General features: G+C 37.9%; 1 protein-coding gene and 1 long non-coding RNA gene across 2 annotated transcripts in view; one reads left to right on the top strand and one right to left on the bottom strand.

Annotated features, from left to right (window-relative positions):
• Positions 1-597: 597 nt before the first annotated feature.
• LOC147838270 (uncharacterized) lies at positions 598-3,162 on the top strand. Its single transcript, XR_015524120.1, has 2 exons — positions 598-2,100; positions 2,149-3,162. It is a non-coding gene; the product is annotated as an uncharacterized LOC147838270 (long non-coding RNA).
• LOC101883438 (uncharacterized) overlaps positions 1,122-25,366 on the bottom strand; it is an 87,724-nt gene continuing 63,479 nt past the window's right edge. Inside the window, exons 12-17 of the mRNA XM_087307730.1 lie at positions 25,091-25,243; positions 16,240-16,369; positions 16,110-16,142; positions 13,889-13,986; positions 11,449-11,532; positions 1,122-3,054 (exon numbers count right to left, since the gene is read on the bottom strand). Of these exons, the coding sequence (XP_087163856.1) occupies positions 2,950-3,054; positions 11,449-11,532; positions 13,889-13,986; positions 16,110-16,142; positions 16,240-16,369; positions 25,091-25,243 (603 nt within the window). The 3' untranslated portion in view covers positions 1,122-2,949. The remainder of the gene's footprint in view (positions 3,055-11,448; positions 11,533-13,888; positions 13,987-16,109; positions 16,143-16,239; positions 16,370-25,090; positions 25,244-25,366) is intronic.

Below are 25,366 nucleotides of genomic sequence, written 5' to 3'. Positions count from 1 at the left end.
AGCAGGTAAACACTGTGGGAGCGCTTCTCTGCTTCAGCCTATGTAACCCGGTGAGCAATAAAACACTGCAGTCCTCTGTAGCATATCCTCGTGTTGTCTGTATCAGTGATGTATTGGTACTGAACTTTTAAAAATGTCCATTTCCCGCTAACATTTAAGCTCCGCTGAGTGTTTGCACTCGGTAAACAGTGGTGGGTGAACTGATGACCTTCTCTGCCAGTCATTTCTGTTGAGCACATATACACCATGGCAAATCAGCGCTGTTTAAGAGCGCCATCATCAGCCCTACTGAAAAAAACAGCTTATACCAGCCTAGGCTGGTTGGCTGGTTTAAGCTGGTCAACCAGGTTGGTTTCAGAGGGGTTTTGGCCACTTCCAGGCTGGTTTCCAGCCATTTTCAGCCTGGTCTTAGCTGGTCAGAGAGATGACCAGGTTAAACCAGGCTGGTCAAGCTGGTTTTAGTTGGTAATTTTTCAGCCTGACCAGCTAAGACCAGGCTGGAAATGGCATGAAACCAGCCTGAAAGTTGACAAAAACCCCTCTTAAACCAGGCTGGTCAACCAGCTAAAACCAGCCAACCAGCTTAGGCTGGTTTAGGGTGTTTTTTAGCAGGGAGTGCTTAAATGTTAACAGGAAATGGACATTTTTTTTTACATTTCAGTACCAAATTTTGTATCGTGACATGTCTAATATAGTGAAAGAGTCAGGTCATTAAATTGAGTTTGATAAATGTCATCTAAAATGTGTGTTTGGGAAAGAAAATGTTCACTAACTCGTGCCATTTCCCTTAACTTAGTTGAAAGTGAGGTCCAATATCCCTTTTTATTTCCACTATTCATTAAGAACGGATCTTCGGGTCACCCGGAAGGCAGTGAAAGGCTAAATTAGTGTCACTTTCTTTTCGCTGATAAAATATACAGCAAGGTACACAACATTCCTCTGTGACTCAGGCGATACTTCTGGATTTCTTCCCACAGCAGCCTCGATTTCGCTGTTTAAAATGACGGTCGCGCAAAATCAGTCGATAAGGCGAAAGACATGTTTGGCGCGATAGCACTAACTAAAAGAAATAATACATTGAATAAGGGTTAGCGTTAGGCCGTTACTAGCTTTTTTTTCTTGCATATTTACTGGTTTAAAAATCTGAAATTGGTCCATCTCCACCTGCTAGTGAAAAAGCAGCTGGAGATATTCAATCTGCAATTTGAATTATTAAAACGATTATATTTAGAAATGTGTTGAAAAAAATCTTCTCTCCGTTAAACAGAAATTAGCGGGAAAAAACAGGGGGGTGAATAACTATGACTTCAACTGTTCTTAGATATTTTACTTACTTAAATGTGACGAATGTCTCTGAACACACTAAAGTGTTTTTTGCCTTTTTAAAATGTTTTTTTTAAACAGCATCTAGTGTTTTGCGCTGTTTATGTGCACACGTGTTTCGCATTCGTCTGCTGCGCCTTGTGTTTTGACGGCGTGCCCTGTGTGCCTGCGGTTGGATAAAGTCGACAAAAGTCAATAGAAAAAGCACCTGAACATTAAGACTGTTAAAACAGCAGTCGCCTAGAATCATAAAACATGCAGCGCTCTGCTCCTTTGAAAAGGGTTAACAAAAATGCAGTGTTGCACCTCACATTTTGAGAAATCATTCAGTAATGTATGTAATTTTTTTCTTTGCCATTATTGTCTCTTCTTAATTCATCATTTGCCTTGTATTATTTTTCTCTGAAAAAGTGTCACTGTGTGGAAAGCCCTAATATCGAGCTGGTGTAAACGTGTATTATGCAAACCACTAACCGCGTGCATGGAGCTGCTTATAGTGTACATGCCGAGCTAGTGTTGTTCCCATACTAATAAACTTCCGGCGACCTGTTGTGAGGTTTTTATACGGTTCCTTTTACAGCATCAATGTTGTAATGTAATTGAAATACAATCAGTTAAACAGACTTTGGCATTTATTTAGTTGCTCAAGCGTAAAACGAGACAAACAGCCGTCTACTCTTACACGCCTGTCAGAATCGGCAGGCTAGCGCAGAAGCTCCATTGAATATACTGGGGTAAAATAAATGCTCATATTATAAAGACATGGCAGGGGGAAATGTAATTTAATGCAGTGCTTCTTGTACAATCCGAGTATCTCTCAGCCAGTGGAGATCACTGATTTTTAAAGAAAACATCTTAAATGCGCCGATTTTGTAATGGAATACAGTTCACCAGAAGTGCTTAACCCATGTTACTGGCAAATTAAAACTCCTATTAGCATACTCCGTCATATACCCTATTTAGATCAGTCCAACAGAAGTTTAAAGGTTCCATAAATTAGTATCAGTATTGTTCGTTTTTATGATATCTATAAGTAAGTGTGCTCCAAAACAGTGTCAAAATTCGTATTTAGAACACATAAAACTGATATAAACATGTAAAGCTTGTAGTTTGTCACTTCCGCCTGAATGGATCAATGGCTTTACTCACGTCACCTCATACGACAGTTTCTCATCAAATCATAACCAATCAAATCCTCTCAAGTATCTAACCTGCCCCGCCCCCTTCAAGATGCTTAACATTTGATGTGCTCGATCTTAACCACTATCACTGGCAGAGTGGTGATAAAGCAAAACGCTATTGGCTGCTCTTTAAATAGGGGAGGAGCTACTCTATGACCTACTCTTGAGATTTGTCAACCACTGACTGAAAAACGCACATTTCAAAGCACTTTACACGACCTTTAAGAACAAGCTCATGTTTTGTGAATTAGGTGAAAAGTTTTCACAAGAAGTTCAAACATGCTCATAAATACGATAAACGTACGCAGTTATTAGTGAATGAGACCCATTGGTCATGTGCTGCTGATAAGTCTACAAATGGCGTTTAGAATTGATTGAAATGCGTGAGAATGCAGGTCTAGATCTGCACATGCGAGCATTTACTTGTCCGAATGGAGATTTGTGTTCATTGAGTGTATTCAGAGTGTACTTTCTTGAAGTCGTTGATAAATTGGCAGATCCATCCGAAAAGTTCTTGGGAGTCTTGATCCAAAGGCTCTCCGAATTTGACCTGTGAAACAAAAAGAAAACTAATGAACAAACAGAGTTGATGACTCAGTACAGTCTTTTAGTCTGTGCCATTTCAGCTGATGCATGAATAAAACTTCCCTAGACATGATGTAGTGCACCCTCTGTTAATTAATCACAAGAAGCTTTTGTCTGTGTTTTGTAATTTTTGGGAGTGCTAAGTCCATCATTTTGGTGAAGCGCTACATCCTAAGCTTTATTCAAACTACCAGCAACTTTATGGCTACCTTTCACCTTGTGAGGTGATTGAAGTCGCTATATAGTGGGTGTTCCTACATTGATGTTGTTGTGTAGCAAAGCAAAGATGAACAAGAACAAAATGTGTGCTGTGCTCTGTCAGCGCAGCTATTTATCTGAAGCAAACAGCGGTCTGTGCAAGTCTACAGTAGGGCTATTCAATTGGTGCCCCGCAGGCCGAACTTTAAAGTTCTGAGCTTATACACCAAGGCTAATATGCACACACACTGGAATAACTATAGACCTTTTTCTTGGAACGCAAAATTGCCCATTATGCTTTGCGTGTATGCGCAAGGAGAATGCGAAGAACTTCCGGTCGGCAGCTGATGCGTGTAAACAGTCACATTTGGACAGCTTTGAAACGATAGTTTTAATCTATTTTACCTGCTTTTATCCTCTTTGAACTAATACTGTTGTCCATCAGCACCATCTCCTGGACTGATCATTTAAAGAAATGCGATCTAATAGGAAGGAAAACAGCTGCTGTGAGGTGTTTTCCCCTCGTTGTCAGACGGCATCTTCTGCAGTTTAAATGAAGCCTTGTCATCGCTAAAGTCAACATTTTCTCTTTATTTCAAATATATAACCAGCCCAAACAAATGTAGTTCACCAAAATGTTTGACACACACACGTAGCCTGTACTGTGCCACTGACACACTGATTTAATAACTGTGACAAAGTGAAAATATAGGCTAGTGTCATTTTGAAATGACAGAAAAACACAAACCGTGGTGAATACAACACACGAAATAAAACACAAACGGCGCGATTAGAATGAACAGCAAATCAGCCAGCAGAGTATCAATAACAGACTTTTATTGGTCATTTCTGTAAGTTGCACGACTTTCATACCTGTTAAGTTTTATGCCAGTACTCTGGTTTCCTCTCTCTCTCTCTCTCTCTCTGTGTGTGTGTGTGTGTGTGTGTGTGTGTGTGTGTTAAAGGGTCACGAAACACCAAAACACATTTTTTGAGGTGTTGACAGTCGTATATGTGTCCCACACTGCTAAAACACTATTAGGACACCTATATTTCACTAAAAAGTGTAAATTGGTTGTTTTTGCGTTATTTCAAGCAAATTCGTACTTCCGGTTTGAAACAAATTTTTGAAGCTGCGTCACGGCCATGACATAATAGCGTGTATTCCAGCGTGCAGACTGGACGTCTGTGCCAGAGTGAGTCTTATTACGTCTTACAGTGTGTTGCATTAATGCATGAGTAAGGCTTGGTTCAAACCAATCAGCGCGCTCTATTGTGCCACTTCATTAATATTCATTACTGTCACAGTGTAGACGGCAAAGACGCCACGTTGTGTTGGCAAAACAAGCGTGAAGTGTTGCTTTTATAGTTTGCTGCAGTTAAGTTTCGTTTTCATTTTCTCTCTGTGAGAGCGCAGACTCACGCGTGGATTAACAGTGTACGCGACGCTCGACAACAATAACTTACGTGTCTGAGGAGGATTATTGTTTACCTGAGAGCTGTTCTCATCTGCAAACGCTGAGATCCAGATTGTAGTCTCCTCTAAATAAAGACGCGGCTCTAGTTGCTGGTGATTGTCCTGTCTCTACAGATTTGGTAAGTGAGCGACCAGTGCTCTTTGTTTATTCAGTTCGTATTTTATTCGTATCAAACAAACTATTGCACCGAGTGTAAACAAGTTAGCACTACAACCAAACTATAACCTCGTGTTGGATTTTGTGACCGGAATAACACACGTGGCTTTCTGACACTACCTGCCGTGTGTATCTAAGTTTCCGAGAAATGCTGAGTTTTTTTTCTCTCATTCGCCGTGCGGTATCAAACATTGCATGAAAAATACACGCTTAGAGCAGCGCCTCGAATCAAATATCACGTTTGTCGGGAGGGACATTAATGAATTCCCTGAATGAAAGAGCCAAACTGCAGTTAAAGTCCACCATTTAATAATTTGGCAAATAATTCCACTACAGATGTCCATGTAAACACAGTCACATTGTCCGCTGAGGGTGTGTGTTTTGACTCAGAAATTCAGCACGCCCAAATAGACACTCCCATACCAAGCCGCTTTTCTTCCTCCGACACTCCCCCCTAAACAGAGCTGGACACGCCCACTTTACTGACTTTTTCCAAAGTAGAGGTGTGAAAACACCCTGCTGAAACGAGGGGGTTTCATGGCCCTTTAAAGAGCCACTGAGCTAACAGCTGACAGGCCGGGAATACACACACACACTGTATTCTGTATTTCTGACGGCAGACACGTGAACTAGGATAACATTTTTTCTCGTATTTCTGACGCGCTTGAACCACATGTGACAGATTATAACGGCTTTACCAGACACATTTCTAAGTTGTGTGTCACAAAAACACTCTGTTATCCATTAAAAACGTTATTGAAACCCATTTTCGGAGCGCAAATTACCAGTTGTACACGCTGTAAACTGAAGTTTTTAGCATTCTACCGGAAGACGCTGGTCGCTATGGCGCCCTCCATGCAGCAGCCATGAAAAAGGTCTATAGCAGCAAGCCATTCGCATACTGCGCCTTTTTCATAAACATGCCCGAAAACTCACAAAACTTTCCACACGCACCAGAAGTGGTGAAAGTTTATGTTTGTTTTATGTTACGGAAGTGGGCATGGCAAAATGACTCAACAGCGTCACCTATGCACTTTTGACGGACTGGCCCCTGAGCTACGATTCACACACACCTCAAAAACACGAAACAAAAATTGGCACACACCTCAAACACGAAAATACCTACGAAAAAGTCTCTTGGAGCGAAATCTCAAACCCAACAGGAAGACGAATATTTGAAAGTTCCTGCGTCGAAAAAGCATAGGTTTTGCCATTTCCAGGCGTTGTATTTTAACAAACCTCTCCTAGGGAGTTATTCGGATCAACACCAAAATTAACTTTTGTCACCCAAAGGCCTTGGCGATGTTAAATTATGAAGATTTAGAGTTTTCATCAAAGGACGTCTCAAACTTTGACGATTCGCCACAAAACAGGAGGTGGTTATACCTCAGACATGCATCTGCCTCAAAATTCACACTTTTGATAACAGTCCTGACCTGAAAAGCTTTACATGCCACTATTCAGATACAGTTATAGCGCCACCTGCTGGCAACAGGAAATGACATGTTTTAAAGTGTAACAAACTCTTCCCACAAATTTTATCGTATCAGCACCAAAATTGGGTGGTGTCATCTGAAAGCTCTAGCGATGATATATTGTGAAGATTTAGAGTTTTTGCAGAAGGGCATGTCCAAGACGGCAAGACAAACTGCAGTGCTTCGCCATGGAACAGGAAATACTTATAACTCAACCACACAACGTCCGATCTTCCTGAAACTTCACATGGTTGATCAAATTCCTAAAGACATCTACATGCCAATATAGAGTCACAGTCATAGCGCCACCTGCTGACAGAAAGAGCTTTGGCTTATAACTACCACACAATGTATAACCTGCCAAAAATGTGCATGTTCCATAAGATTCCTATCCTGAAGGCATCTAGCTGCCAACATTAAGTCACAGTTATAGCGCCACCTGCTGAAAAAAGGAAGTTTGACATAAATCTGTGATTTACTCAGATTTTTAAAAATATATTAGCTTAAATTATTATTGTTCCCTTTTTTCTGTCATCCTGAGGCCACCGGGCGGCGGTGAGCCCGGGTGCGAGGTCCCTTTCATTGCTGCGTTTTCTATATATTATTCTATTCTAACAAACCATACATCAGTTGAAAGCTTATATATTCAGCTTTTCTCATTAAAAAGCATCCACTTTGGTTTTGAGATAATAACAAAAAGTAATAGTACTGTGCAAAGAACCGTGCAAAAGTTTTCGTTCATTAACAATCTGCCCTATAATCATGATTTATGTTAAGGAAAACAAAAGTTGCCTGTGTTTTACTGCATCTAGTGTTTAATTCAGCTGAAAACTGCAGTGAACTCTATGTATATGTAACGACCGGGGAGGGAGTGACAGATACAACTGAGGTAAGATCCAATATGCAGGTTTATTCAGCGTCAGGCAAGCAGTGGTCAAATCAGGTACAATCGGGTATATGCAGGAAAATCCAAAATCGTAATCGTATTAACAGGCAACAGGTCGAAAGGCAGGCGGCTAAACAAGGCTAAACAAGGCTAAGGTCTAACACGAAGAAAACAAGACAGGGAGAAACGCGTTGAAATGTCACTATATGCGAACAAGACTCGGCAAACTGGATGGGTTCATGAGTGGCTTATAAGTGGTGTGATATCAGTCTATGACAAGGTTCAGGTGGTGAATGTAATCAAGCAGATAAGTGAACAGGCGTGCGTGTCTGGAAGAAGTGCATGTATGAAAATGTAGTCCTGGGATAGGCGGAAGTGTAGTCCTGGTATAGTGGAAACCAGCGATCTCCGGAAACCAGCGATCTCCGGAGAGCGATCGCTGGTTATCGTAACAGTATAGATGCATTTTTGGAGAGGCTGATGCTGGAGGTTTTTCCAGAAAGTGAGCTGACTATATGTTACACTCTTAAAAATTAAAACTGCTGTCATTATTCAACCAATGAACAAAAACAATTTGCATAAGTTTTGAATAACATGAGGAAGAGTAGAAATAATAGCATAATTTAACTTTTTAGATCAACAGATGCAGCAAACTACAGTCCAGTCACCTTCATACCTGCAGAGATGCTGTGGAAATTCCAGAAATATGTAAACTTAACACTTAAAAACTAAAATACCTGTAAATCAACTACTTGGTGACCAAACAGCAGTTTATTTCCCATCACTCTCAGTTTCTCTCTTCTCCCCTTTATTATCAGCTCTACAGCCCCATGTTGCCGTTTGCTGTATTTCTGGCCAAGGCTGAAAGTTTGGTCTGTAATTGTGAGAGGAAAGCGATTCTCATTCTGGCAGGAGACTCGCTCCTCATCCTGTCAGAGGCACAATAGGCTGAATGTTCACAATAAAGCACTCGCAGTCTTTGTGGATGGGCTTAAAGAAAACTGGGACATTTGGAAAATAGACTCTCGGCAAGAATTTGTTCTTTTCCTTTATTATAAGGAATCCTGTGTGTGTGTGTGTGTGTGTGTGTGTGTGTGTGTGTGTGTGTGTGTGTGTGTGTGTGTGTGTGTGTGTGTGTGTATTTTCCAGCCACCTGAGAACTTTTTTAGTGTAAAGGCAGTTGCTGGTAAGATTAAATCACCTTTTCTGACTAAGACTGTGTTTGTTCGTTTTTTGGCATATTTCAAATTGTAATTGATATCTCTGATGGCAAGTTTAAAAGTGAATTGAACAATAGAAGATTGGAAAAACGTTGCCTGGTCTGATGAGTCTCAATGGTAGGGTCAGAATTTGGCATCAACAACATGAAAGCATGGATTCATCTTGCCTTGCATCAACGGTTTAAGCTGGTGGTGTGGGTGTAATAGTGTGAGGGATATTTCTTGGCACACTTTGGGCCCATTAGTACCAACTGAGCATTGTGTCGACACCACAGCCTACCTGAGTATTGTTGCTGACCATGTCCATCCCTTTATGACCCCAGTGTACGCATCTTCTGATGGCTACTTCCAGCAGGATAACGCGCCATGTCATGTGACTGGTTTCTTGAACATGACAATGAGTTCACTGTACTCAAATGGCCTTCACAGTCACCAGTTCTCAATCAAATAGAGCACCATTGGGATGTGGTGGAACGCGAGATTCACATCCTGGATGTGCAGCTGACAAATCTGTACCAACTGTGTAATGCCATCAGGTCAATATGGACCAAAATCTCTGAGGAATATTTCCAGTAATTCGATATATTTATGCCATGAAGGATTGAGACAAAAGGGGTCCAAACCCCCTTAATAAGGTGTACCTAATAAAGTGGCCGGTGAGTGTAGACTAACTATACACATTATAGTTTATGGTATATTTTCAGTGTTTGTTTTTCAAGCCATTTTATATAACAAACATTTTATTTTTATGATATTATGTTGACAAGTTCATAAGTTGCGATTTATGAGTATGAAATGATTTAGTCAGAGACAGACCTGTATATTTTTCATTATACACCGTAAAATCTTTATTATTGTCATCGATCGATTTTATACAACCTTGCTGAATAAGCCTTAAAAGTTTTAAAAACTTTTCCTTTTCTTTGTAGTAAATTTTTTCTATCTTCCATAGAGTGTCTTATTTAGTGGTGTAATGCATCACAAATCTCACGGTTCGGATCACGCTATGGGTTTTTATTCATGGATCGGCCAATTTTTTGGATCAGCCAAAAGGGGGAGAAGACAAATGTAATTTGCTTTCCATTTATTCCAAAAAGAGCACTGCAAGAAATGTTTAGTTTTAACAAACAGAACTTAAAACCTATAGATTTATTAAAAATAAAATGAAGAAATAATCAACTGAATAAAAATAAGTACTGTGAAAAAGTACTGTGAGTTATTCACTCATAAAACTTCATGTTTCATTGCTAGATTATCATTTTTAAAGAATTATTTAGTGGCATATTTTTGATGGCTGGTTGTTGCCACCTATTGGTTAAATAATGTAACTGCTGCCTACGACTTTCTTTTTTGAGCGTTAAGTAAAATGCGTATGATGGGGATTTTAATCTTTACCATAAACTTCAGTGTTTATATCTAAACTTTAAACTGTAATCCCAGTATTTTCGTGTTATTTGACTGTTTGTAACTTCATAACTGAAGCCTTGCTCACACTGAGATTTCAGCCATGATTTTGTCATCTGAGACAAATTTGGGAAATCCTAAAAGATTCCTGAAATCCTAGGCTAAAATCTGTGATCTTTGATCATTGGTTTGACATGTTCACAGACTTAGTGCCTGTTGCGATCAGCTTTTCCCTCCGATGAAGTTCTGGCAGTGTCAGAAGATTTCAGACACTTTCCCACAGAACCAATAGGAGCAATTGGATGACGCAATCCATGCGACAATTCAAATGACTGCAGGTATATGTCAAAACATTTTTTTTTCTTTCTGGTTTTATTACTGAGACACGCCATGTGCAAAATTGCCGCTACAGATTGTTCACATTTGCTGTAAGGAATCATTTCAGAACGCAGGATAGTGTAAGTGTCGCAGGTGGATGACATCAAACTCAGGGGGTGTTTTCTTTCGTGTTTGGCGTGTCTTCATTGTCGTTCAGTATGACTTTATGACAGCTGAGATTTTGACAGTGTGACATGGGAGCCATGTTCATGCAGTCTGACATGCTACAATCATTTAGGATTATTAAAAAAAATAATGATAAAAAAAAAAAAAAAATCACACAGTGTGAGCCGGCCTAGACTGAATCTCTTTCTTGAACCTGTTTCTAACACAGATTTGAATGCAGCAATTCGAATAATTGTTAAAATTATGCAAATCACCATCATTAATAATTTATGTTGCGTGGGTGTTGAGATCCCAATCTTTTAATAGTTAATGGTGCAGCTTACACTGAATGCATTAATGCAGGCTAAAGAAGTAGTGACAGAAAACACCTTTAATAACCTAAGACACCCACCACGTCCTGAATAACCTACCACAACTTCTTCCATCATCGTTATATTTTACAGGAAAGCCTAAATGCTTTTATACATGAGATTTGAATGACACAATAAGACGATCTCTCTGCGATCGTTACAAATTTAAGATTAATCTACAAGTAAAAAAGTTAATCCGCATGCCATGTGTGTTCCGAATGGTGGGTTGTGATCTGTACGAATCACAAATCAACCGTGATCCATTACACCCCTAGTCTAGTTTATGTTAAATCTCACTTGTCTACTAAATCAGTTTTTAGTTTACTTAAAACAAAAAAAGTCAACATGAACTAAATCCAATACAAAATATTGGATTTCTAATTTTTATGTTGTTGCCAATACCCCTTTGGCTCTGCTGTGCTCATCACATATTTAGCGTTATAAACAAACCAAGAACATCACGGAGAATCCTAATCATAATTCAATCTCCATCCAGCCTCTTGTCTCTCACAGTGAGAACAAAAAACTGTGTAACCTTGATGAATGGATGGTCAAAAATATAAATTCCCCTTCCCAGCGTCCACCTGGCCCAGATAAGCAGAGAAAGGCCAATCTCCAGATTCTGACCCATCCGTCTCTCCAAAGCAGCACAACAGAAGAGATATTGAAATAATAACTCAAAGATTACCAATATGTCAGTGTAGAGCTTCCTCATCTCCTCGCACCTCTTCATCAGCTGTCGGAGGTCGGCCTCATGTTTCTGGATGGCCGTCTAGAGCCGGAGATAAAGAGAAAGCAGGTGTTACAGGCTGTGCTTTTTTTCCACTGCTTTTGAAGAGGTAGAGCTGGCATTCTCAGCGCTATCAGATTTTGATAATCGATATTTCTTTCCAACCAGAAAAAGCTTTCCTACAAGCTTTCAGACAACAAGCTCACTGTGGCCTGTGCTTTATGTGATCTGGATTAACTGTCTTTCTCACTGAGCGCATTGGGTTCTTGTGAAAAACATCCTAAACGAAAATGTATTTTTTATGAAGAAAGTGAATAGTTGAGTTTCACAATTGATTAAAAAGACTGCAAAAACTATGTTTCCAAAAAGACAGTCATAAAGTTGCCGCTCATCCAGAACACTGCTGCCAGGATTCTGACCAAAACCAGAAAATCTGAGCGCATGACACCTGTCCTCAGGTCTTTACACTGGCTCCCAGTTACATTCAGAATAGATTTAAAGTATTATTACTTGTCTATAAATCACTAAATGGTTTAGGACCTCAATACATTACAGATATGCTCACTGAAAACAAATCTAACAGATCCCTCAGATCTTTAGGATCATATAAACTTGAAATTCCCAGAGTTCAGTCAAAACAGGGTGAATCTGCTTTCAGCTATGCACCTCGCTGCTGAAATCAGCTTCCAGAAATGATCAGATGTGCTCCAACATTAGGCACACTCAAATCAAGACTGAAAACACATCTGTTTAGCTGTGCCTATACTGAATGAGTACTGTGCTGCGTCCGAGTGTATTAATATATCTTTCTTTTCTTTCTCATTATTAATTATTTTTATTCTTTGCTGTTTTTATTTTGTTATACTTGTTGCTTTTATTCCTGTTTGAGTAAAGCACTTTGAATTCCCATTGTGTATGAAATGTGCTTTTGCCTTGTTTAAAGCCTTATAAAAGCTTTCTGATAAGGCTTGTCCTCTTAAAGGAACAGTTCACCCAAAAATGACAATTCTGTCAAGTTACTTATCCTATTTGATTGAACACAAAAGAAGGTATTTTGAAGAATGTTGACACTCAGCAGCCAATAGGTACAGTATGTTTCCATCCACCATTTTTTTGCACAATTTGAAGTGTTGAATTGTAATTAAGCATTACAATTTCAAAAATTCCATTTATTGAACATATGAGCTCAACTGTGTAATACAAACCTTTTATTTTATATGAAAAATGTGCACAAACTATCATGGAAAAAATTAATTAATTCATTCATTCTCCATAGTAACTTTATTCATAAGGGGTTGCCACAGCGGAATGAACCACCAACTTATTCAGAATATGTTTTACACAGCAGATGCCCTTCCAACTGCAACCCAGTACTGGGAAACACCCATACACTCTCATTCTCACATATACACTACGGGCAATTTAATTTATTCAATTCACCTATACCGCATGTCTTTGGACTGTGAGGGAAACCGGAGCACCCGGAGGAAACCCACACCAACATGGGAAGAACATGCAAACTCCACACAGAAATGTCAGCTGACCCAGCCGGGACTAGAACCATATACATTCTTGCTGTGAGGTGACAGTGCTGACCACTGAGCCACTTTGTCACCTTGATGACATTTACAGGATTAATTCTAGCATTTTTGTAAAACAAGTATTTGTTTTACATTTCTGAGATAGTGAAATGATGATGCACAAGCAAGAGTGGTGTTCTGCAAAATATGTTTGTCAATTTGTATTAATACTGGGGGACACACATTTTAAACACAACATTGAGGGTTTTTCAATTTAGTTTGAAAAAGTCAATTATTATCACAAACATTCTGAAAATCCCATAATTTATGGATTTCTTTACTTTTAAATAATTTTACAAATATATTTAATAATTTAGATTAAGTGCATTAGTTAATGTTAACAAGCATGAACTTGGATTTTAATAAAGCATTAGCACATCTTGAACTTTGAATCCAAAAATTCTGTACAAGTTTTGTTCATTATTAGTTTATGTTAATAAATAAATTAACTAACTTTACTTAATAAAACCATAGTGTAAAACTTGACCAATATAACATTTTTTTTTATTTATAATTTATATATATATATATATATATATATATATATATATATATATATATATATATATATATATATATATATATATATATATATATATATATTTAGTGCTTTTAGCATTTTTTTTGGAAAATAAATATCTTATATCCCCTTTTATTCATTGTTATTGCACTATACATGAAGTAATAATTAAACGTTTGTCCTAAAAATGTTTCTAGATGTAAATATTCTTTCAAATTTATGTGCAAATCTATCTATTATTGTATAAGACAAGCAGATCTGACATGAACAAACACAATGAAACAAATCTGTAAATTACCTTCATGTCCTGGAAGAACTTGATTTGCTGATTGCCCATGTTTTTCCGTTTATGTGCCTTCCTGTACTGGATGACCTTCTGAAATTCATTCCTCACAACTAAATGGTGACAAAGAGTGAAAATCGCTTTTTGAGTACATTTATAATCCACCCGCTACACACTCTATGAATAAAATTGCCATTCCTTTCTGCATTAATGCACAAGCAAGCCAAGCAGCAACAGGTCTGAATGTACTGCACAGCTGATTAAAAAAAAAGAAGAAGCTATAAAGCGTATGAAATGCTTGACCACACTTGAATATTACACTGAAAAGGGACTGTTGATCTTCTGAAATGAAAAGTGCCCAATCAAGCATTGCTTTCTGAAAACCTTGACATCTACACTGCAAAAACTTCTCGACTAGTCAAGAGTCTTATTTCTAGCCCAAAAAATGTTTTAAAGAAAACCATACTATTTCAGATCAGATTGTGTAAGATTATCGGGAATGTTTTAATATTATTTATGTTTTATGTCATAGTAAAGCTTAAGTGAAGTTTTACAAACAATTTTCAAGAGAAGCACGTGATAGGATTGACTACAGCTGATCCCTATTACTAATCACTAACTAGCCAATCGGATCATTCCAAATTTAATTTAAATATCCAGCCCAAAGCTGCGGTCACACTGGGCTTTTCCTCCCATAGACTTCCATTCATACGCACGCGAATGCGTCAGACCGGAAACGCAGGGTCATGCGTCAAGTTTCGCAGGTTGCTGCAGTGCAAAGTTCAAGCTTGGTGAACTCTGACCTGTGAAATTGCATCACTTGACTGCGTGAGACCAATCGAGGATCAAAACATGATCTCTCTGGACAGAAATTTAAAACATGGAGCAATTATCAATCAATAATGCATGCTCTACAAGTCTGGTTTAGCTTAGCTACCAAATCTGACCTCCGAAGACTACATAGTTCGGACTGCTCAGCGAATCACTGGTACAACCTTCCCTACTCTCCAAGAACTGTACTTATCCAGAGCGAGCAGAAGGGCTGCCAAAATCCCTCTGGACCCCTCACAGCCAGCACACTGACTCTTTGAACTTTTACCTGGTCGACGCTACAAAGCACTGCGCACCAAAACAGTTTCTTCCCTCAGGGAATCCATCTCATGAACACTTGATGATAGTTATTGTGAAACAAACATCACTACTTTTTCTACACATACAGTATACACTTATTTATTCAACAACATAATTTAAATACCAATTTGCACATAACAGCTGCCCATATAACGTTGTACATAATAATATACCTGTACACTTGACAATTTGATCATTTGCATTCACTATTTACTTCTACTTTTAAATATATTTAATATCTGTTTTTTTGTCCTGTCTCTGTCATTCTGTTGCTCTGTAGATGCTTTGTCATAAAAACAAATTCTTTGTATGCATGAACATACCTGGCAATAATGCTCTTTCTGTTTTTTGATTCTTTTTGCAATGAGTTACAGCTCTGTGAAAAAATGTTGGCTCACTCATCTTTGCAGAATCATTGTAATTCAGCCACATTGGAGGGTTTTTTGAGCATGAAATGCCCTTTTAAGGTCATGCCAAAGCATTTCAATTAGATTCAGGTCAGGACTTTAACTAGGCCACTGCAATGCCTTCATTTCACATTTTCACACAGGGTTGTATAGTTTTGTATTTTCTTTTCTCTTAATAATAAAACCTGTTCACTTGCGTTATGTTTAACTATTTCAAGTTGTTTGCCTGTTATAATTGTAAAATACTTATTTTAAGACTTTTTTCTTTACAAATGCCTAGGAATGTTTTCTTATTTCAAGAAAATGTCCCAATTATAATTATCTTACTGCACTGCTAGATCATTTGACTTGTTTCTAGTCTTTAACTTCTTAAATCATTCATTTTTTTCTAGTATTACTTGGTTAATTTTATGAATAATAATAATAATAATAATAATAATAATAATAATAATAATTATTATTATTATTATTATTATTATTATTATTATTATTATTATTATAAGTGTATTTTATATACCACATCTCCAGTGCTCAAGGACACTTTACAACAGTAAGAAACAAACAGATACAACATATACAAAACTTAATGATTGTAAAATTTATAAAATAAGTGAGTTTTAAGTGAGTTTTGCAGTGTAAAATCAAGTTTGGTGCAGAAGAAGCATCTCAAAAACCATTCAGATGAAGCGTCCACGTACCGTCCACCTCCGCTGTCAGACCTTTAACCGAAGCTGCAGGAGAAACCACAGAAACACACAATCAGAAGGCATTCAATCAAATCAGCCCCCGAAACATCTATCACACCCAATGAAATTTTGATTATAGTACCACCGGGAACTGTCTCGAATTCTGCAAGCTCCAGGAAAAAGGTGGCCAAACGTGGGTCTCGCAACATGATCTGCTCCACAAGGGCATGCAGCAAGGTGAACTTACGGTTGTTGCCGCGTAGCTGAGAAATCTGGGGGTGAAAAAAGAAGAAGAGAAAAAAGTTTTATTATGCACCTGCACTTGGAAAAAGAGGGTGCAATAGGTCTTTAATCTAGTGATCTGCATAATGTACTACTTTTTACAACTCGTAACAAAACTTGAGGAACAAAACCCTTCTTGAGTTCTTTATTTATGAAAGCCTAAAGACTGATATAGATATTAGTTTTGATTATTTTTAAGATTGATGAATGTAAATATTTAGAGCTTTTGCTCGATTTTTGCTTGACATTTCATATGGATTTTTCTTTTTCAATATTTTATTGAAGCCTTTTTCTTTTTTAAATACTAAAAGGTACAAGGAAATCCACTGGTATAAACATAGTAAAAATCAGAAAAAGAAAAAGAAATTAATTAATTAAAGTGAATAACTAACAAATAAATAAGGGTATTTAAGTACCAATCAATGCAATCATAATGTTCAAATGTAATATCAGAATATGATCAATTGATCCAATAAATTGTTGGCATTGCAGTAATCAGTTTTGAGGAAATCCAGAAAAGGTTGCCATACAGTTTGAAATTAGTGTTGAGATTTTGGTTCCAAGGAGCGTATCCTCTTAAGATGAATGACTTGATACAATTCCACTCTTTTAAACATGGAGGTTTGGAAGTTTTCCAGTGTAAAAGTATCCTTTTTTATCCTTTAGATCGAATGTTTTGTTCAGAAACAAGGATTAAAATTGTTACAATGTTTATTTTTGTTCTTGGTGCAGTTTGCTTTAACACTCTAAAGTTTATAAACAGACCAAAATAGCTAAAACAAGTCACATGCGAGTAAACTCTCCTAACATTGGTTCCCCTGTTTATTTTTCAGAGTCTTGCTCAGCTGTCATCCATCTTTATTTTGACTTATGACAATAAGCAATAAGACATTATAAGCAAATTTTGAATTTTAATTTTGAATTTGAATTTTCAATTTAATTTTGAATTTTAATTTTGAATTTTACTTTGAATTTAATTTTGAATTTGAATTTTAAATTTTACTTTGAATTTAATTTTGAATTTTAATTTTGAATTTAATTTTGAATTTAATTTTGAATTTGAATTTTGAATTTTACTTTGAATTTAATTTTGAATTTTAATTTTGAATTTAATTTTGAATTTAAATTTTGAATTTAATTTTGAATTTATTTTTGAATGGTGACATACACAGACATCTTTACCAAATATTAATCAGAGGTAGGACTTTCTCATACATAGAAGTTGGCTATAATTATGCATTATAGGCTTTACATAATAGAGAGAAATGACAGATAAACCAAGACTACAGTTCAGTCCATTTTTGAATAAACAGCTCTCGTTAGTTTAGCATACTTTCACTTTTGTATTTGACATGAAACACACATTTACCGCTAGGAATGATGACATCCCACCCTACTCATTATTCGCTCCTCATATATATGTCTATTACATATCCTGTGGTATAGGCTGGTTTGTTAGTTTGTTGGATTGCATTACTTTCTCCCTGCAAATGATGCGCTCCAGTTTATTTCAATTGAGCCGAGACCACCTCATTCAGCTTATCTCGAAACGATTGTTTTGGAGCGGATCTGAGTGCGATTGCTGGATTCACATATGCCAAACAAACTAACAGGGGAAACACGCCGGGTTCCGAAACAAAAGTCTAGGTGTGAAAGAACTCTTAGGCCCATCAAAAGGGGACGTTGCTGGGACTTTGGAAAAGTGTCTAATGTCTCAGAATATCCAAGAATTTCAAGACAATGGTCCGACTTAACCTCCTTGTGAAAAGCTTTTAAAAAGAAATCAAAAATATATTTCCAGACATTAAAGAGTTAAGGACAATACTAAAACATGTAGGATAAAGAACCCTCTTCTATTTTAAACAGTTCAAATTGATTATTGACTGTGGGGAAAACCGGAGCATTCGGTGAAAAACCACATCAACACTGGGAGAACATGCAAACTCCACATAGAAATGCCAACTGACCCAGCCAGGACCCAAATCAGCTCCCTTCTTGCTGTGAGGCACCACTGACCCACTGTTTCACCCAAAATTATAACAGTAAAAACATAAACAATCTTATTTATAACACAATGGAGTTCAATGCGGAATACACTAGTCGAGCTGCTCCTGCCTTTACCTTGATTTGCTTGCAGATATCCTACATTTTAAAAGTTGGATTCATTTACAACATTCAACTGAATCATTTCATTTCAGTTAGCTTAGCAATAAAACAAAGAAACAAAAGGTTTTGTTAAATTCGAAATGACAATCTCTGTAAAAGGCATTCGTCCCAACCAACACCCCATCATTCTCCCTCTCTTTTCTGATGGTCTGAAGGTTGTCTGAAGGTAACCCAAGGTTACCAACTTTGGCCCACGGGCCCTACTTTGGGCATCTCTGCTTTAAAGTGAAACAATGGTCAGGACGCTTTCATAGAAGACAGCTGTAGGCAGCCATGCAGAGATTTGGGAAAAGGACTGGTCATATATCCCCAATCAAACATCCCATTTGACCAGAGGGTCCAAATTTCAGAGGAGCAAGTAAACAAATATTTATCTTGGGCTTGAGTGTGCATTTGGGAGAGTTTATGCACGCTCATGCGCGCATCTTTGAATACCAATACCTTGCCCAAGGCCAGAGCAAGAGCGAGGTTTGACAATTCAACACCCACATGCATATTACCATCAACTAAAAATGGAAGAACATAATGTCCTTGTACCGAAGTGCACCTCTTATTGTGCCAGTGTAAAAAAGAAAAAGAAAAAAGGCAGCTTACGTTTTCCCAAAAGGATCTCCTTGACATCTCTAAACCATTCGAATACAATGCAAATGCCTGGCGTGAGAGTTTTTTCAATCCGTACAGTAAGGGTGATCATCATCACAAATGCACGTCTCGAGACTTCACTCAGATAAATATAGCCGCTAATTCCAAAAGGTTTTGCACTTATCAAATGGTAGTGTGAATAACCGAGTACCGAGAATTAATCAAGTGACGAGTGTCGAACACAAACACTTCTTATCTTAATTGCATCTTTTTAAAAGAAAGAAAATGTACAGCGAGTGCTCGTGAGAAATCCAGCACGCATGTTTAAGAGCGATTGTTTCGATTGCTCTCCATGTGAAGAGGCCTGAAGAGAATAAGAGCAGATCTATCGAGCTCTCTAGGCCCATTCTTTATGATAATGCATGCAAAAAAGAAGCCGCTCTGATTTTTTGATCAGATTTTTTTAAAGCATGATATTGATTAATCATATTCACTTTAAATGACTGGAAAATAGGGTTATAATTGAGTGCAATGATCGTTCAGTCAGGTCATGTAGGCAACAGACATATTCAAGAATATTTATTATTAACCTATTATGAACTATTTATTTAAAATGGACTGAAACAACAAAATTCTTACTTTTTAGGGGACAACTTAATTGATTTATGTTCTATCCACTTCCATAAATCCATAAATATGTAAAAAAAAAAAAAAATTAGGTTAACTTAATCGATTTGTGTTGGGACGACATGAAGGAATTGTGTGGGACCCTGTATTTTTTACAGTGTGTTGCCATCAGCTAGTGCGATCAGCTGATCTGCTCCAATCACTGTACATATAGTGGCAGCTCAGGTAAGTATGCTTGCAACCCTCCCTCAATTTTTATACGTTTTTTTTCATTAGGTACCAGTGAATAACAATTTGTCAATAAAAGCATCCTTGGCAAAGAGGTCCTGTCTGAAGTTTATTTACGCTTAGTGTTAATATGCATTTTTTGGCATTCTGATCATAAATGAAAACGGTAAATACAATTGGAAAGAAGGTTTAAATGTACTGAGCTTGTCCACTTATGACCACTTTAAAAGTGTTAAAATGCATATCGTTTAGATTGCTTTCACATCGCAGATCAGGGCTTCCCAAAGTCCCACTTCGAAATCTGAATTTTTATCATTGTTAAAGATTTGGTAACATTGGTTATTATAACAAAGCTTGATGTTAATAAGCATGCGCATACATAAATGAACCCACTGAAAAATGAAATGCCTTTATCATTAAAAAATACATTTAAGAGTTCACACTTAGCTGATGATTGATTATAAAGCTTGTTTGGCATGCTGTCCCAGGAGAGAGCCCTTAGCTCATAAGAGCCTTAAGCCCGGGGCTCCCTCCCGTTTGCAAGGAGAGAGGGGAGTTTGAGCTCAGGTAGATCTCAAGAACTCCCCTGCTGTAGTAACTAATGAACAGATAGTGATTGCTCCTAAGAGATAACTGTTTACTAGGAGCATGTCTACGGTGCCGATTTGGATTAGTCAATTAACTTAAGTGGCATATTTTTTGACAGTAAGAAGAACCAGGGAACTCGGGGGAAACCCACGTGAGACGGGAGAGAACGTGCAAACTCCACACAGAAACGCCGGCTGGCTTGGTAAGGACTAGAACCATTGATGTTCTTGCTGTAAGGCAACAGTGCCAACCACTGGGCCACCATGCCACTCTTATAGGAAAGGAGGAGGAGGGGTGGAAGGGGGGATTCTTCAAAACGAAGATGGCTGTTATATGGAACTTAGGGTATTTATAGTGGCTTAGAAATCGTCTGATTGGTGAATAATAAATTAAATAATGCGGGGCCGGCTGCAAGCAATCATGAGCACATGATCCTCTCGAAATTAGTTTATAAATAAACTTCACTTAATAACAAGTACAAAAGCTGCAAAATGACAAGTTAGAATTTAAATGTCAGCCATTTTTACCAAGAAAACACAACCAGAGGAAGATTAAAAGTAACATCACTGCAATTTACTATTTTTTGTCTTTTTTTTCACACTTTAGTCTAAATATCAAAAAGTTTTTTTTTTTAAATCAAGAAGCGTTTCATAAACATTAGTGTTTTAATTTCAGAATTACTAATTCAAAATTAAGTTTTGATTTAAAAAAAATAATCTACCAGTGGTGTAGATAAATAATCTTGTTTTTGGATTGAAATAAGATTGCTTTACTTACAGCAATGAAAAATGCAGTCAATCATGACTTTTTTTTTTCCCCAAAATTGCGAGATATAAACACACAATTTCAAATTTACCAAAAAGAATTGTCAGGTAAAATTCACAATTCAGCTTTATTCTCAGAAATGCAAGCCTACAGGAAATTAACTCTTAATTGTGTGTGTGTATATAACCAAAAACTACAAGAGAACTGTGAAATTAAATGCAAGAAAAAAAGTCGAAACTAAAAGATAAAATGTCACACAGACCTTTCATTAAAAGTCCCTGAAATTCTTTCAGTTCAAATCTACCTCCGAATTATTTTACTAAATTAAAATAAAACATTGAAAATTAATTCAAGATTAATTAAAAGTGGAGTCAAATTAACTCCAAATAATTTTGAACTTAATACATTAAGTACAATTTATAAAAGCAAAGTTCAATGTAGTTAAAGGTACTTTTTTTGAGACTTATAGGGTCACGAAACACCAAAACACATTTTTTTGAGCTGTTGACAGTCGTATATGTGTCCCACACTGCTAAAAACACTATTAGGACACCTATATTTCACAAAAAAAGTGTAAATTGGTTGTTTTTGCGTTATTTCAAGCAAATTCGTACTTCCGGTTTGAAACGAATTTTTGAAGCTGCGTCACGGCCATGACATAATAGCGTGTATTCCAGTGTGCAGACTGGACGTCTGTGCCAGAGTGAGTCTTATTATGTCTTACAGTGTGATGCATTAATGCATGAGTAAGGCTTGGTTCAAACCAATCAGCGCGCTCTATTGTGCAACTGCATTAATATTCATTACTGTGTTTAGACGGCAGAGACGCCACGTTGTGTTGGCAAAACAAGTGTGAAGTGTTGCTTTTATAGTTTGCTGCCGTTAAGTTTTGTTTTCATTTTCTCTCTGTGAGAGCGCAGCTGGCGTCACGTGTGGATTAACATTGTACGCGACGCTCGACAACGATAACTTACGTGTTTAAGGAGGATTATTGTTAACCTGAGAGCTGTTCTCATCTGCAAACGCTGAGATCCGGATTCGCTTGTAGTCTCCTCTAAATAAAGACGCGGCTCTAGTTGCTGTGGATTGTCCTGTCTCTACAGATTTGGTAAGTGAGCGACCAGTGCTCTTTGTTTATTCAGTTCGTATTTTATTCGTATCAAACAAACTATTGCACCGAGTGTAAACAAGTTAGCACTACAACCAAACTATAACCTCGTGTTGGATTTTGTGACCGGAATAACACACGCGGCTTTCTGATGCTACCTGCCGTGTGCATCTAAGTTTCCGGGAAATGCTGAGTTTTTTTTTTCTCTCATTCGTCGTGCGGTATCAAACATTGCATGAAAAATACACGCTTAGAGCAGTTCCTCGAATCAAATATCACGTTTGTCGCGAGGGACATGAATAAATACCTGAATGAAAGAGCCAAAATGCAGTTAAAGTCCACCATTTAATAATTTGGCAAATAATTCGACTACAGATGTCCATGTAAACAGTTACTTTGTCCCCTGTGTGGGTGTGTGTTTTGACTCGGAAAGTCAGCGCGCCCAAATAGACACTCCCACACCAAGCCTCTCTTCTTCCTCCGACACTCCCCCCTAAACAGAGCTGGACACGCCCACTTTACTGACTTTTTCCAAAGTAGAGGTGTGAAAACACACTGCTGAAACGAGGGGGTTTCATGGCCCTTTAACAGATTTGTGTGTGTTGAGCATCACTGAAGACAATGTAGCATCTGTCAGCTTTAATTGCGGGGAAAATTTGACAATTTTGAGTTTTTGTCAGCTAAATTTTATCTTCTGGTCTTAAAATCATTTTTGAGGTCTACTAGCCAATTGATGTTATATATATAATAAACATCATAAGTATAATTAAAGTTTTGTTAGTATCCTGTTACAGAAAAAAAGGCGTCAACACTATTGATCACTGTATTTTCCAAAAAAAAAAAAAAAAAAAAAAAACGCGCAAAAATTAAATGCCTTTTTTTGGATAATGTGATGGTAGGTGCTTCATCAATCTCCAGAGCTGTCTTGTATCCCGTTTTATTTTAGTGCCCTAGAATAAGTGTTTTTCTTCAGTTTCTATAGAGGAAGCTCAGGATGGTGCACTCCGATACCTCATTAGCAAAGAAGGAAATCATTCAGCTTATTGTGCAGGGGCCCTTAAATCTTGCCATGGAGGAACTTGGTTTCGAGCACCCTGGCTACAAAAATCGATACAAATTACAACCATGTCTCTAATGACTCAGCGAGCTCAGAAAAAAAAAACAGCCGTGCTGCGTGGCTAATGAATTGGGCCGCTGCAGCAAGAGTTTAGAGAAGCCAACAACAAAGAGAAACTCAAAGGTACCGCTGTGTGGCAAAGTGGATGGAGTCGTACAGACATGTCAAAGCCATAGCAATAAGTATTGGCGAGTATGTCATTATATGATTAAATACATATGCATGTGAATACATATCATGCAATAGATCATAACAGAGTGCAACAGCAGGGCTCTTATTGATTTTTTAACATGCATTTGGTAAGACAGACTGACAGTGGTCACTGTACACACACACACACACACACACACACACACACACACACACACTTATTCCTATGTCTGAATGGGGACTCTCGTAGGTGTATTGATGCTTCTAGTATACAAACCATATAATCAATCCCAATCCCTAAACCAAACCCCTAAGAGCAAACCATTAACCTTTTTATGCTCCAAAAAAAAAAAAAAAAAACATCATTCTGTGTGATTTTATAAGCATGTTTACCCATGGGGACCTCAATTTTGATCCCCACAGTGACACAAGTCCTCATTAGTCTGTATGCATTCAAGTTTAATTCAAGGCTCATTGGTACAAAATGAGCATCGTGTCAATGCCACAGCCTACCTGAGTATTGTTGCAGACCATGTCCATCCCTTTATGGCCACAGTGTACTCATCTTCAGATGGCTACTTCCAGCAAGATAACACGCCACGTAATAAAGCGTGAATCATCTCAGACTGGTTTCTTAAACATGACAATGAGTTCACCGTACTCAAAAGGCCTCCACAGTCACCAGTTCTCAATCCAATAGAGCACCTTTGGAATGTGGTGGAACGAGAGATTCACATCATGGATGTGCAGCGGAAAAATCTGCAGCAACTGTGTGATGCTGTCATGTTAATATAGACCAAAATATCTGAGGAATATTTCCAGTACCTTGTTGAATTGATGCCATGAAGGATTAAAGCAGCTACTAGTAAATTGTGCCTAATAAAGTGGCCAGTGAGTTTATATACTTTTTCTTCACAATAAGTACATACTTTTAGCACTTATTATAAGTAAGCAAACTGGGAGCTGTGCATTTATCCCAAAATAAACTAAGGATGTTAATCAGCCCATTAGAATCAAGCATCTGACATTCTGACAAGTTTTGAATGATAGCTTACGTGGGAGAAAGTATTTCAGGAGACGTGACCATTTTGTCAGTTTGCCTGTGTGCAAAGCTGTTCTAACAACACATCATGGCCCAAAACAGACGCTGCTACTTGCTAAACACAAGAAAATACAACATTTTAAAAAACGTCTCAACCCACTTGGTTGTTAACCACCCTCAAATCTGATACCTGATAAAACAGCTGAAGGAAAAAACTGGCAGAACAAGAAATAAAAGTGGCAGCTTTTTTTGTCCTGTATGCCAATAAGCCATTTTATTAGCGCCAGCTCTCCTCGCCAACCCCCAAAGGTCATTTGCTGGTGCGATGCGGGTCTTACCTTAGTTAAGGATGAGAGGCGAAATCCCTTGGCCCTGTCCTTGCCTGCGTTCTGGTTGAGGTAATTGCCCACAGCCAGCAGGTACTCCAGCACGCTGACAAATGACTCGCAAGCCCACAGCTGCTGGCACATGTGGATCTTCTGGATAATCAGCTGCAAGACAAACACAGAGGCCAGAACATGTCATCTCCAACTAATCGAAGCACAAACTTTTCCCTGCCTCTCACTTAACAGCCATAGGCACTTAAGCGCAGCTGGATTTCTCGGCGGCCTTGT

This window comes from Danio rerio, chromosome 23 (assembly GCF_052040795.2).
Source record: "Danio rerio strain M-AB ecotype USA chromosome 23, GRCz13ab, whole genome shotgun sequence".
Taxonomy (NCBI): domain Eukaryota; kingdom Metazoa; phylum Chordata; class Actinopteri; order Cypriniformes; family Danionidae; genus Danio; species Danio rerio.
This window is presented reverse-complemented; position numbering and strand designations above follow the sequence as displayed.